This window comes from Natator depressus, chromosome 6, assembly GCF_965152275.1.
Source record: "Natator depressus isolate rNatDep1 chromosome 6, rNatDep2.hap1, whole genome shotgun sequence".
Taxonomy (NCBI): Eukaryota; Metazoa; Chordata; order Testudines; family Cheloniidae; genus Natator; species Natator depressus.
In genome coordinates, this window is record NC_134239.1 from 69,262,588 (window position 1) to 69,276,724 (window position 14,137).

At 45.7% G+C, this 14,137-nt stretch overlaps 1 protein-coding gene across 1 annotated transcript in view; it reads left to right on the forward strand.

Annotated features, from left to right (window-relative positions):
* The window catches only part of LOC141989219 (cytosolic phospholipase A2 epsilon-like), a 33,112-nt gene that overhangs the window by 11,757 nt on the left and 7,218 nt on the right, over positions 1-14,137 (forward strand). The window contains exons 9-16 of the mRNA XM_074955654.1: positions 1,610-1,779; positions 1,902-1,988; positions 3,180-3,217; positions 3,902-4,037; positions 11,632-11,768; positions 12,218-12,440; positions 13,242-13,356; positions 13,755-13,892. Coding sequence (XP_074811755.1) covers positions 1,610-1,779; positions 1,902-1,988; positions 3,180-3,217; positions 3,902-4,037; positions 11,632-11,768; positions 12,218-12,440; positions 13,242-13,356; positions 13,755-13,892 — 1,044 coding nt within the window. The remainder of the gene's footprint in view (positions 1-1,609; positions 1,780-1,901; positions 1,989-3,179; positions 3,218-3,901; positions 4,038-11,631; positions 11,769-12,217; positions 12,441-13,241; positions 13,357-13,754; positions 13,893-14,137) is intronic.

Sequence of the window (14,137 nt, forward strand, 5' to 3'; positions counted from 1 at the left end):
GTATTTTAGCTAATAGGTTGGGTTTTTTAAAAACACAACCACCTCTTCCCCCCCCCTACTCTATATAAGACTATAGTAAGAGATAGCCTGCAGTGAAGAGTTTACAGTCACAATGGACAGAACAAAGGAAGGATTGTGATTCCCATTTTACAGCTCAGGAAATGAGGCACAGAGAGATTAAGTGACTTACCCAAGGTCACACAAGAATTCTGTGGCACAGCTCAGAACTGAACTGAGATTTACTGAGTACCTTAACTACAAGGTCACCTCAGTCAAACAGTTGTGTTGCTATGGAAATAACAGCCCTTAAAGAATTATAAGGCAAAGTGTAGTAATACAAACCTTTTATTTATAAAGGAACTAAAGCTACAACAGACATACCTAGATAAATTGCTCCATTCATTCATGGAACCAGACCTTTTTTAGTACTATTAGTGATTATCACATATGGGTAACGCTGCAATTCTTTCACAGAGGTCACGGAAGTCACAGATTCTGTGACTTTCCGCAACCTCTATGACTTCTTCACAAGCTGGTGTGGCTGACTTCAAGGCCGCCTGGCCACCTGGCCCCAGGGCCTGCTGCTCTGGCACTCCACAGCCAGCCGTACTGGCCGCTGCTGGAGTGACCTGGGCCAAGCTGTTCCAGCAGTCCCTGGGGCCAGCTGCACAGGCCCCTGCTTGGGAGGCCCTGGGCAGCTGGCTCCAGGGACCCGCCTGAGCAGCCCCTGGTGCGGCTGGTCCTGCGGACTGCCTGAGCAGCTGTCCTGGGGGCATCCCCAGGGAGCATCTGAATAGTGGTCCTGTGGGCTGCCCCATGGCCAGCCGCACCAGCTGCTGCTGGAGGGACCCAGGGCCAGCTGCACCAGCCGCTGCTCAAGCGGTGGCTCCAAGGACCACTGGAACAGCGGCCGGTCTGGCTGGCTTTGGAAAGAACCTGAGCAGCGGTCCTGGGGGTTCCTTGGGAAGCCCTGAGCAGCAGCATTCCTGGGGTGGCTGAAGCAGCCCCAGAAGCCATCCAAAGAGCGGTCCCCAGGAGCAGCGGCTGGAGGACAGTCAACCCCGAGCACTGGAGCAGGTCCTCCCAGCAGGGGCCCCCGAAGCAGCAGGGCCCCAGAAGTAGAGATTTAGTCAGGGGTATTTTTGGTAAAAGTCATGGACAGGTCACAGGCTGTTAGGGTTTTATTTATTTATTGCCCCTGACCTGTCCATGACTTTTACCAAAAATACCCGTGACTAAATCTTAGCCTTACATATGGTACATTAGTATAGATTTGCTCTATTGGAATAAAATAAAAGCAAATAAATGGTTCCCATATCTCATGAAACCCCATGTATCTGAGTCCCTTCTCGTGCAACTTGATTTTATCCTAATTTCTGTCAATATCTCTAGGGTAAATTACTTACCCCAAAATTTCCTTGATTACCCAACCCCTATTTATCTAAATATTATAATAGAATAATATTGCTCAATATGTGGTCTCTCTGAGCTCAGTGTAGAGAACTTCTAATCAATTTAATGAAGGTGGGTTTTTTTTAACACCCCTATTATGCTATGTTTCCAGTCCAATAATAGTAACTTCTGTGTGTGCTTTGCCTCATTCCTTTAGGGAAAGACATCTCCCTCACAGTGAAAGGATCCCATGAAGACACCCAAGACCTTACACTGGCCTCTGATCCCATCATTAGATCCTCATGTCCCCCTAAGTTTCACTATGTCAAGTATAAGCAGTCAGCATTGGATGTTATTCTACCAAAGCAGAAACCATATTACTCCTTTGTAAGTTATCATTGGCCTTAATAAACTTAGTAGTAACTTTAAAGAAACACATGCATTAGATAGCAAAATTAATCTATCTTCACTTTACTCCTTGTGATATAAACTTCTATGTATTTCTTCAGTGTAGCTGTTCCTATAATACAAAGGCGGACTCGGCAAATGTGGCTCTCAATTCACTTCCCACAGGAGAGAAAGTAACAATAGCAGAGGTGAGTGCCTATTGTTAACTCTTAGGCATAAACACTGATCCATATCTGGATTATTACCAGTGTAACAATAATGGCCTAGGTTGCCTCCTTCCTTGGAAACAACATCGGAAAGGGGATAGGAGGAGGAGCAGAATGAGGATAATCCCCTCAATGAGTTTTTCTGGCATTATCCCTATGGTGAAAGAGGTTAGGGAAATTTGATTTCAAAGGCAGGGCCCCTTCCCACCTCCATGAATCTTGGGAGCCAGATCTCTGTCTGTCCCACAGGGGTCAATTGACTCTCCACGTGTTCTGTTGTCTCTGACAGTGGAGCTCCAGCTGTAGCCATGCAACCATAGTGCTCCGGAATGCAATCATTGCAGCCGTTGCTCCGGAATGCAATCTTGTATTTATGCACCTGGGATTGGGAGTTCCAAGGTTCCAAACTCATTGCCATGGGCCTAAGTGAATGGAAGATGGAGGACAATGGCTGATATAGCAGAGATCTCAGCCCAGTACACGGGTGCAGTTGCCTGAAAAGGCTGGGAAGTTGGGAACTCCTGATTTATTCTATGATTCTGAAATGTTATGGTGATTAACAATAGGCTTTATGATTGTGTAAACCCATGTTAAAGGGCCACAGTTACGTGATGTTGCTAAGAGCCAAAATTTAGCTTTCGAAAAGAAAACACACTACTACTCACAAAAACCCTGGATTCTACAAAAGCTAATAGCTATAATGAGATTTTCATGATTAGCCAAGCGAGTCACCTTGAACTGTCATTTATTCCACCAGTTCTCAACCAGTACTTGCCTCTTCAGGCTTTTGTGAGTGACACTCTAAACACTCCATCCTGATCTTAATGATAAATCACTGTGCTAGGTCTTGGGGCACAGCCGCTCATCTCCTCCTGTCCGGGAGGAGGGCATTCTAACTAGCCATGAAACTACATCACACACAGGCACATGGGAGGAGACAAACACTGGCTAGTACCGCCAAGGTGTTCATCTGTTTAGAATGGCAAAGTCACTGGAAAATGCTGAGCAGCTTTACAGAGAATAAATGAGTGGTGTTGAATCCATATACATAGCATCTCAGGTTGGTGTCTGCATTGCTGAAAAGGGACAAGATAAAACTCACTCAAAAGCTGAAGGGAGGGGAAACCTTAAAAATGTGATGGCACTTAATGTATTTGTATTCTTGGTTTTCAGGATAAAAAATTTGATTTGTATGTGAAGGCTACAGACTGGTAAGAGATCTATCGTCTTTGGATGTTAATGATTTTATCAGCTGAATTCTGCTCTCTCCCTGTCTGTTTATAGAAAAAGTTTGCTTACTGTATGTCAACAATTTGTGCAAACAAATTAAAAGCACACAACCTTTAATTAATTTATATAGAAAGCTGGAACTTTATATATAAAAAGAACAGTATATTCTGTACCCAATATTTTCATCAGTTTAATGAGACTCATGTATAAGATAGAAGTAGTGGCAGAGTTAGCAATTTGATATCTGTATTTGCCCTGTTGTGTTGGTATCCTGTTCAGCACAATCCATAATCTGTCATGATGCTGTTTAGATATAAAGTTGATCAGTTACAGTCAGCAAAGCTTATTCTACTACAGCTCTCAAAAAGGCAGTGGGCTTTAAATACAGCCACCGGCTTATATGTAAAATATAGCAGGATCCTTCAGAAATTACTTATAGGAATTAATTCCCCCCCCCCTTTTTTTTTTCTTGTTTCTCTCTCTCTCTCTCTCTCTCGTGCTCACGTTAAATCAGTTTGTCTATATAGGACTGTGGGAAAGACTTTTCTGTCAGATGGACTCTTTTTGGAAATGGTTGATTGTCTGCACTGTAAGTTCTAAAATTGGCTGTCAGTAACAACATGCAATATGTGTTCCTGTGTTTTTTTTCCTGGTCTGTGCTCCAGCTCAGAAGACCTAGACGTGCGCTTAGGGTTTGACTTGTGCACAGAGGAGCAGGATTTTCTGTGTAAAAGGAAGAAATATGTTGCTGCTGCTCTGAAAAAGGTTCTCCAGCTAGAGGAGGACCTGCAGGACGATGAGGTACGTGCAACAGAATCCCAGATGTTCCCCCTCAGCTCAAATGAGCACTCCGCAACTGGACACCTAATGTGATACATTTACTATTATCAAAACTTCTGAAAGGTCAGGAGGCCCTCGATTCAAGCAGTGGCCCTCTGATACCAGTATTCTCATCCATCACATCAGTAGACTTAGTTGTCTTATCCCTCCCCTCCTCTGTCTCCAACACGCTTGACTCCTTTGCCACACAAAGTCCATCCCAATAAACCTCAGCCATGGCTCATTCCAAAAATCTGCTTCCTCCTTTCCTGTTCCCAGTCACCAAAAGCCTGTGCATGAAGTATCATGACCCCCCTGTCTTACTCCAATCACATTTATTCTCTCTTTTTTAGTTCTGTCACAGTCCTGGTCAAACAATACTACTTTTGTCTCTTTGACACCCATGCCCACAATTCCTGTCATTCATTTGTTACCTTTGGTTTCCCTAAAATCTTCCCCCATTCTGCACCCTCCTTTCTTTCCATGAAAGATCCTGTCAATTTCACCAAACAGAAAATTGACACAGTCCTCCATGATCTCTGTCCTCCTTCTTCTTACTTGCCCCATCACCTTCTACTACCCTCTTCTTCCTTTCCTGACTACTCTCTCTACCAATCTCAGCAACTCCATCTCCTCCCCACTCCGACCTTTCCTTACTATCACCCCTCCTATACTTCTTCCTTAACCTATCACTGTGCTCTAGCTACTTTCCGTCACAATATAAGTATGTTCTAGTTTTTATCCATCATAAATGTACTTCTCATCACTTGCCTCTCTGACTGCCCGACCTCCTTTCCTCTTTCACCTCACAAATGACAGAATGCACCATTTACATTTGTTGCCCTGAATTAAATTTTCTTCTGCTTCATCTTGCATCCCATCCCAGCTAGTTATCAATTTCTCCCTCCAGCAAAATTGCTCGCACTCAAAGATTTAATAACGTCAAGATCTCAGGCTCTACTCCATCCTCATCCTCCTTGTTCTCTCCAATGCTTTTGACACTATTCATAATCATCTCCTTCTTGACATTTTCCCTCCCTGAGCTTTTGTGATACTATCCTCACTTGGTTCTCTTCCTGCCTTACTATTTGATTCACTGTACCTCTTTCTGTATGTCTGTTTTGTCCCCAGGGAAAGAACCGTTCCTCTTTTTGTGTTCGTACCAAACAGTACATTTTAGGTACACTGGAAACAAATAACAATAATACTTGAACAAAAGCAACTTTTCCTTCTTCTTTGCCTTCACCTTGCCCCACTTAGTCGGGGTTGGAGGCTCTTGTTCTTTATCTCCAAGCATTCCTATCGAGTGCGTCTTCCAACATGTCCTCTTTACGAATATAGAACTACCTTTTTCTTGGTCTTCCTCATGGTCTTCGATCCATGACAACCAGATCTTATACTCTCTCACCAGCATACCCCATGTCTCATCATTTCATGTAACCCAGACATCTAGGTCAAAACTCCCTCAACTTTTCTATGATAGGGCTATCCACTTCATGGCTCATACGATTTCATTGTGTAGCCTATCAGCTCTTGTCTTACCCAGCATCCACCTGAGTATTCTTATTTCAGCAGTGTAACATCGTTGTTCTTCTGTCTTCCTACTTAGAGTACAGCAGTAAGAATATACTACTGAACAGGGTGGTGATGGTGATTGTGAAATGCTCAGGGAGATTATAAAAACAGAAAACCTAATAATAATGGGGAATTTCAATATCCCTTAATTTGACTGGCTACATGTCACCTCAGGACAGGATGAAGAGATAAAATGTTTAGACACCATCAATGAGTACTTCTTGGAGCAGCTAGTCCTGGAACCCTCAAGGGGAGAGGCAATTCTTGATTTAGTCCTAAGTGGAGCACAGTATCTGGTCCAAGAGGTGAATAAGCTGAACCACTAGGTAATAGGAACCACATTGTTATTAAATTTAACATTCTTGTTGGGGGAAAAATATCAAAGAAACCCACCACAGTAGCATTTAACTTCAAAAAAGGAAACGACACAAAAATGCCCCAGGAAAGCAGTGGCAAAGGTCGGTCCTCCAGGCCCGCCTAAAGAGGCTTCATAGAAGCAGACAATCACAGCCCAGCAGGCTCAGATAAAAGGAGATGCAGGGCCTTAGCAGCTTAGTGCCTGGCTGGGACCAGAGGGCCAAGGAAGGGTCCTCTCTGGCCACAGGAGCCTGAGGGATAGCCAGTTTGTTCTGGCTGCATTTTGCTTAGCTGGGTTTGCAGGAAGAGAGAGGCCCCAAGAACCTTAACCCTGAAGTAAGGGTGAAGAAAAAAGGGGCTAGATAGGAAGAGGCCCAGGGAAGAATCAGCAATGAATTGAGATTGAGCAGTGCATAGCTGCTGTTTTTAGGGTGCCTAGATTGGAACCTGGGTGTCAGGAGACCGGGTTGTAGGCAGTCAGGCCTAGTGGTTGGAGTCTGACAGCAGAACCCAGGGGTTGAGACAGGTCCAGAACCAGGAAGCAGGGCTAAAGGTTAGAACTGGAGTCAGAGTCCGAATGCCAGAGCCAAGTGTCAAGACAAAGTGGGTGTTAGGAATCAGAACCGAGGGTTGGAACTGGATTACCGGGAGTCAGAGAAGCCAGGAGCAAGGCTGGGACAGGATAGGAACAAGGCTGGGTACAGGGCAGGATCTGGGCTGGAGCAGTGGAGGACCAGAGCAGGAGCAGGGCTTTGCAAGAGATGGGCACAGGGAAGCAGAGGGTCTGTTGGCACGTGCTTTGAGCAGCCAGCAAGCTATTCATGCTGAGGTTCCTCAGCCAATCAGGCATGGCAGTCCATCAGGCAGCCTAGCTGGCTCATTAGGGTGTCAGGAGTACTGAGCAGTGTCGCCTGCAGGGTCTTACTCCTGCCACTGGAGTAGTGGGCAGGTCTGGGTTCCCCTATCGGCTAAAAGCAAAGCAGTGTAAATCACACAAAAGGGCCAGGGCTGAGCTAGGAACCCAAACAAAGGGCTGCATTTAAAGGAGACCAGAGCCAGGACTGAAGACTCTTCTAAGCACAAATAGACTGTTCGTTTATCAGACAGTTTAATACCCCTAAGGGATTCATTTGGGCTTTGTGACTCGGTCGGAGGGCCAAGCCACGGAAGACTTGCCAAGTGAGGTCAACAAAGCTACAGGAGGTGATAGCAGTGGAAAAAGCTTGCAGTACTGCAGCAGCAGCAGCAGGACGTGCACAAGAAGCAAGTGCCCCTCCCCATTACAGTTAGTAATTACTGTGTTCTTCCACATCCCCTTTATGCTTGAAGATAGAGACCATATGCTCTTCCCCCATTAGCTGGGTATTTTTTTCAGTCTGGAGGATTAATTTAAAGAAGTTCATCATCATCATCATCATCACCACTGCCTCATGGCCCAGTGATTTAAATACCTCAATTGCTACACCATCTGGTCCCTCTACCTTCCCATGTGTCATCTTTGGTGCTGTCTGACTCACTAACACAGTGATAGCTCTTGTGAGGGGGTTGTTTGCACATACTTAGCTCAATGATTTCCTCAAATTCTCTCCATTGAGCAGTTTCTCATAAAACCACTGACGTCTCCTCATGATTTTGCTACCTTCCACCAGTACTCTTCCATTTTTGTTTTTGATACACTCCACAACTCCCAAATCCCTAGTGCTTCTTTGTCTGATCCTCATGAACCTCTATATTCCATTTTGCCCTTCCTTCCTCGATAATCCTACATATAAAGCTTTAAGTGCCTGACCCTTAGCTTCTGCAACCATTATTTTCACCTTTTTCTTTACCAGCCTATATTCCTCATAACTGTCCACTGTTCTTACTTTCTGCCATCACTTAAACCTTCCCTCCTTTTTTTCTTTTCTGTTTCCTGCACATCATTAGACCACTACCATATCTTCTTTCATTTGTCCACACACAGCTTGTGAGCTTTCTGTATTACATGTGGATATTTTTCTCCAAACCTCATTGGTATCATTGTGGCTGGTTTGGTCATTGTCTTACCTCTATAGAACCTCATCCTTAAATCTCAGACTAACTTCCCTATCTGCAGGCCTCCACCACTTTATCCTTTGTTCCACAGCTCATCTTTTAGTGTCCCCTCCCCCACCCCAATTGCTTTTTTCACCTAGAAGTCTGTTACATGCAACCTATGTTGCTCTGCAATCTGCTCTCCTGGGATCACTTTAAAGTCTCACATTTTTTTAGTTCTCTTCTCCTTGTCAGGAAGTAATCTGTCTGGGACCTGTTGGCACTGCTCCTGTATATAACTAAGTGGTTCTCCCTCTTTGTGAAATATATATTGGCAACAATCAGGCGATGGGTTCTGGCTAACTCTAAGATATCCTCACCAGCTTCATTTCTGGTACCAAAGCTTCATCCTCTGGCAGTCATTCTAGCTCTCACTGTGTTCTCTCATATCTATTGAGATCTGCTATGATAATCAGGTACTCAGAGTGTGGTACTTCACTTATCACTTGGCCCATGCTATGTGGAACTCCACCTTCTCCTCTCTCATACAGCCAACCTGTGGCACATATCAGCATATAACATACAATTTTTGGTCTCTGTCAGTGCTGTTCTAACTTTCATCAGCTGGTCACTCTTTCTTTGGATGTCCGCTATCATATCCTGTAATATTTGTGCTACTATTATTCCTACGCTATTCCTCTTCGCTGCTGAGCATCATCTTGTAGCCTCCTTGATGTACGTGGATTTAAATCCCTTCCATTTTGTCTCTTGTATACAGGCAATATGCACTCTCCTTCCCTTCATCATCTCAGCTACTACTTTTTGTTTCCTTTTCATTGTTCCCGCATTCAGGGAAACCAGACATTACTCTTAGGCTTGCCATTTTTAGCCATATGTACCACAATGTGGTAACTTGACCATTTTCCACAGTCGTCAGACAAAGAGGTTGTGTGTCACTTCTGGGTAGGGTGACCATATTTCCCTATGCTGAATACAGGACACCTGGTAAAATTACTCATATTCAAGTGAGTTCAATGGCAATCAATAGGAACTATGCAGTACAAACATTCAAATTAACATCAAGTTGACTGAGCCCCTGTTAAAAAGAAATACTGAGTAGTTGGATTCTTTTTATTTACCTTCTTATCTTTAAGGCTTTAGGGTTCATATGAGGAGGGGTGACATCCCCCCCATCCACACTTCTGTACACCTCTCTCACACAGGGGGAGTGACCGACCTACCCCACCCTCCCTGCCTGGCGCTCTCTGCCCTCCATGCCTGGCTGGGCCCCTGGGATGGACCCGCCTCTCCTGGCATGGGAGGGATGGGAACCCCAGATTTGTGCCAGGGTTCACACCAGAATGTGACCAGCCGCAGCCTTTCCGCACTGTACGGGAGGGAAGGGACAGGAGCTGCTTCCAGCCACAGGGGAGGAGTGGGGGGGAAAGGAATGACCTGACAAAGGTCTTTGCAGAGCTCATTTCTTCTCTCCCCTTGTCCTTTCCTCCTCGCACAGTGTCAAAAGACAGCTAACACCTCCAGGCTGCTATTGGCCACCAACATAATCCAACTGTCTCCAGCTACAGCGTGGGCTGGAAGGGGTTAAGCCCTAAGGATGCATTGTGCACCAGGGCCCAGGGAACCTGACTGCAGGGGCTTCATGGAACCTAGCCAGGGAAGTTGCTCAGCAGGGGAGGGTGTCTAGGGGGCGGAGCAGCCCCGCGCTCTCTGGGGGCAGGACCCCGGGTGAGGGGGGTTAGGAGAAGAGGGCGCTAAGCTCCTGCTCTGGGGCAGGAACAGGCTGGAAATCACTCCCTGCCCCCACTCCAGAGCTTAGCTGAAGGGTGGATAGGCTGCCCCATACCAGCGCTGTGCGGGGCATTGGCACATACAGGGCTTGGCTCCTCCTGACCAGTGCCCTGGGCCGGAGGGTCTTGGGCTTTCCCGGGGCACCAGCCCAGCCAGAGGCAGTGGGGGAAGGAAGGAGTCTGCTGGCCAGGCTGTTGATGAGCTGAGCGCTCTGACCAGGGGCAGGTTCTCTTCACAGCGCTGGGAGCGGGATGCACCCCGCAGGGGAGATATGGAGGAGCAGCGGGGCTGGGGGGGGGCAAGGGACAAAGCAGGGAGAGGACAGCAAGAGGGGGAGCGTGTAAAGGGCCAATGGGTGGGCAGCAGAGGCAACATGTAACTGGCTGCCGCCTGATGCCTGCCGCACTCACCAGCCACCGCAGCGCACAGCCAGCACCGGCCGGAAATGGGATGTGGCGGGGGGCGGAGCCCTGGTGACCGAGAGCCAGCACGCAGAGGGGGCTGCACTGACAGACTAGCAGGGGGAGCGGCTGGCCCCACGTGCTGTATCTTTGCCTCGTCACCAGCCTTGCACACCTACCGCCATCATCGGCCACTGGGCCCCCACCCACTCACTGCTGGTGGGCAGGTGGCTGGCTAGCAGGAATCCAGCCAGCAGCAGGACCCGCCAGTACTGATGTGGGGGAGACAGAAAATATGGGACAGTTTGCCCATTTTTAAGAAAAAGTTGGGACACCTGCAGGAGGGCTTAAATATGGGACTGTCCCTTTAAAAATGGGACATCTGGTCACCCTACTTCTGGGGGACACCTTACCCTTTGTATTGATATACTTATTGAAGATGAAGACCTGTGGAACATGTGTGAATGACACAACTTTTACAAACTGGTTAGCCACGGTTGACATTCTTGGTTTGAAATTGGAGTTTTTCCTTCTCCTAGGTGGACTGCCTGCATGGTTAGAGAGCCCCATCTGCCTGGGGCAAGCTGCTTATAATGCGCCAACCCCCCCCCCCCCCACACACACACACACACTTCCAGTTAAAAACACCTCTGCCATGAGAAGGCAAGTGGTAGGAGTTTGGCTGTTAGAAGCTATGTATTGAGCCAGCCATATGAGGAATGTTCTAGGGCAGTGGTGGGCAACCTGTGGCCCACGGGCCGCACACGGCCCAGCAGGGTAATCCAGTGGCAGGCTGTGAGACAGTTTGTTTACACTGACCATCCGCAGGCACGGCCGCCCGCAGCTCCCAGTGACTGCGGTTCACCATTCCCAGCCAACGGGAGCTGCAGGAAACAGTGGCCAGCACATCCTTGCAGCCCACAACGCTTCCCGCAGCTCCCTGTGGCAAGGAATGGCGACCCACGGACACTGGGAACTGTCGATGGCTGTGCCAGCAGGTGGTCAATGTAAACAAACTGTCTTGCGGCCCGCCAGTGGATTACCCTGACGGGCCGCGTGCGGCCCATGGGCTGCAGGTTGCCCACCACTGTTCTAGGGGGAGCTCATCCTTCAGCCCATCTTGGCTTCAAAAACTCTTTAGGAGGAACAAAAGCAACTGAACTTATAATAAGTCCTTCCCTTCTCTGTTCCAAATCTATTCCAAATAGAGAAGGCCAGAGCTACAGAGGTTGGGTCCAAATCAGATTCTAAACTTCTCCAGTGTCCAGGAGTCTGTGTATGTATTTCAATTTTGACCTTGTCAGAAGAAAGACTATAGTTGTGATTTGGAACTGGATTGGGTCTAGTGTTCCATTTCAGGTTCATCTAAATGTTCATATGTCATTTGCTTTGCAGTAACTTGCTCTCTTTGTATTGAACAGATTCCAGTGGTGGCCATCATGACAACAGGTGGTGGAATGAGATCACTGACAACGTCATATGGCAGTCTATTGGGTCTCCAGAAGTTAAATGTCATAGACTGTGCTATGTACCTGACTGGTTTGTCTGGCACGACATGGTAAGGAAGACGTGAGCAGAGTTTCTCTATGCTACTGATACAAAGATCTATGCTCAAGAAATATTATGGAGCTGCCAATAGCAGCTCCCCCATAGCCAGCGTTGTGACCCAAGCCCTATTTTTGATCCATTTTGCCAGAAAAATCTCTTTTCTGGAGTGGGGAATTTTTATAGTTAGTGTCAGCACAGAAGTATATGTTTAAAAAAATATTTTAGGGAAATTGGCTGGTCATTTTAAATTTACCAGGCAGGGGAAATGTAATGTTTGTGATTTTAAAAAAATGTAATGTTTTTTGGGGAACCCAGAACTCAAAGGCAGCATAGATTTAGGACATTAAACCTTTGGTGAAGTTTACATTAACCCTTCAAACTGAAAACGTTAAGTTTAGCACCTTCTCTAATAAACGCCTCAGTTTGTTTTTGTTTTTTCCCCTTCAATATGTTTCCCAGGACTATGGCAAATTTGTACAGAGATGCTGATTGGTCACAGAAGGATCTGTCTGGGAAAATCAATGAAGCTCGAAAACATGTGACCAAATGCAAGATGGGTTCTTTTTCCATGGAGCGTATCAAGTATTATAACAAGCAGCTGTGTCAGCGGAAACAAGAAGGACACAGGACATCTTCTATAGATCTGTGGGGGCTCATTGTTGAATATTTGTTACATGATGGGGTACAGTATGTCAAAGCATGGTTTTATTAAATCATTATGGTGATTAATATTGCACTAATAATCTTATCCTTATGGCTGAGGAAACACTTTCCTTAAAAGCCACTCAGTTTTCAGAGGCTTATAACTTTCTGAAACTGACCCATTTGGGATAATATTTTTTCATGCTTGTTCTGAATGCGGGGGGGGGGGGGGGGGGGGAGGGAGTGACCATTTTCACTAGTAGGTTTTTGGATGCTTTTTGTTGGAAAAATCACATTTTGAAAACGTAATAGTTAAGTGCTGTAGGCATATTTTGAAGATGATTTCTTTAGAAATAATTAAATTATAAGTGTTTTAGAACAGCAAACAGTAGGCTATTATCCACTCATTTTTCACAGCACATGCAATTGCAGTACTCCTGATACAAGCATGCCCAGTCCTGTGTACAGCTGCAGTATTGTACATTAAACTAGGATGTCAGCTGGTTAGGAGACTCATTTTTAACTTAGACCACTCCAGAGTCTCTACGCTGTAGGCATCTCTTTCTCCTTTTTAGACATTCCCTATCATGTTGGTCTGAAAGTGCCATCAAATCATGTACCATGTAATTATCAAGAACTTGCAGCCACCATGTTGAATTTTGGAGAGTATGGAAGATCCAAGACATATTAACCCCTGCATACAATGCAGTCATATAATGGAGAACTTGGCTGAAATGCAGGCATTTTACTGTATTCTAAGTACAGATATAGTGAGTAGATTCCTGTGTCAGTTCCTTCCCCCCACCCGCCCTCAATTTAGATACTTTTCTTGTAAAAACAGAAAGACAACCATAAACTCTCGGATCAGCGACAGGCAGTGCATCAGGGTCAGAACCCACTGCCCATCTACGTGGCAATCAATGTCAAGGACAACTATAGCACTTTGGATTTCAAAGGTAAAGATATTCCAGAGCTGTACTTGATCTTAAGTCTAGGAGGCGGCTCAGTTTTGTGTGTAAGACCTCATATAGATTACATAAAACCCCCTCTAAATTAAAGACCAGATCATGGCCTGGTAAAAATTGGCATAGTTCCACTGAAGTCAATGGACCTACATCAGCTTACACCAGCTGGCATTTTGTAATCACTAGTTTTAATTTTTGTGATGTTTCTATATTTCTGGTGTTTGTGCCGGATCAGAAATGTTTGGAATAAACTTTCAGTGGTTCAACCTTTTTTTAACGCCTCGTATCCATTTGATAACAGCATAACTCTTTATCCTCAGCCCGGGGTCTGCTCTAAAAGATTTGTTGGGGTTTTGTTTTTGTTTTTTTGTTTGTGGCTCTGTTTGCAGAATGGCTGGAATTCACCCCATATGAAGTTGGATTCATGAAATATGGAGCCTTCATTCGCTCTGAGGACTTTGGAAGCGAGTTTTTCATGGGTCGGCTGATGAAGAGGCTCCCAGAATCCCGGATCTCCTACTTGGAAGGTGATTTATTGTCCTGGAAAATTATATAAACCGGGCACTGGTGAATCACTGGTATGTGATTAGCAGCAATGGTACAGTATCACCTGCCAGAATATGTGCCAGTACCTTATATGAATTAACATTTAATAAAGTGGTTTCCTTTGCATTGTTAAAGCAGGAAACTTAAAATAACAGGTGAATGGCAACCACTAGACTTTAAACATTTTCTATCTGAAATTTTCTAATTGATTTTGCATAACAATACA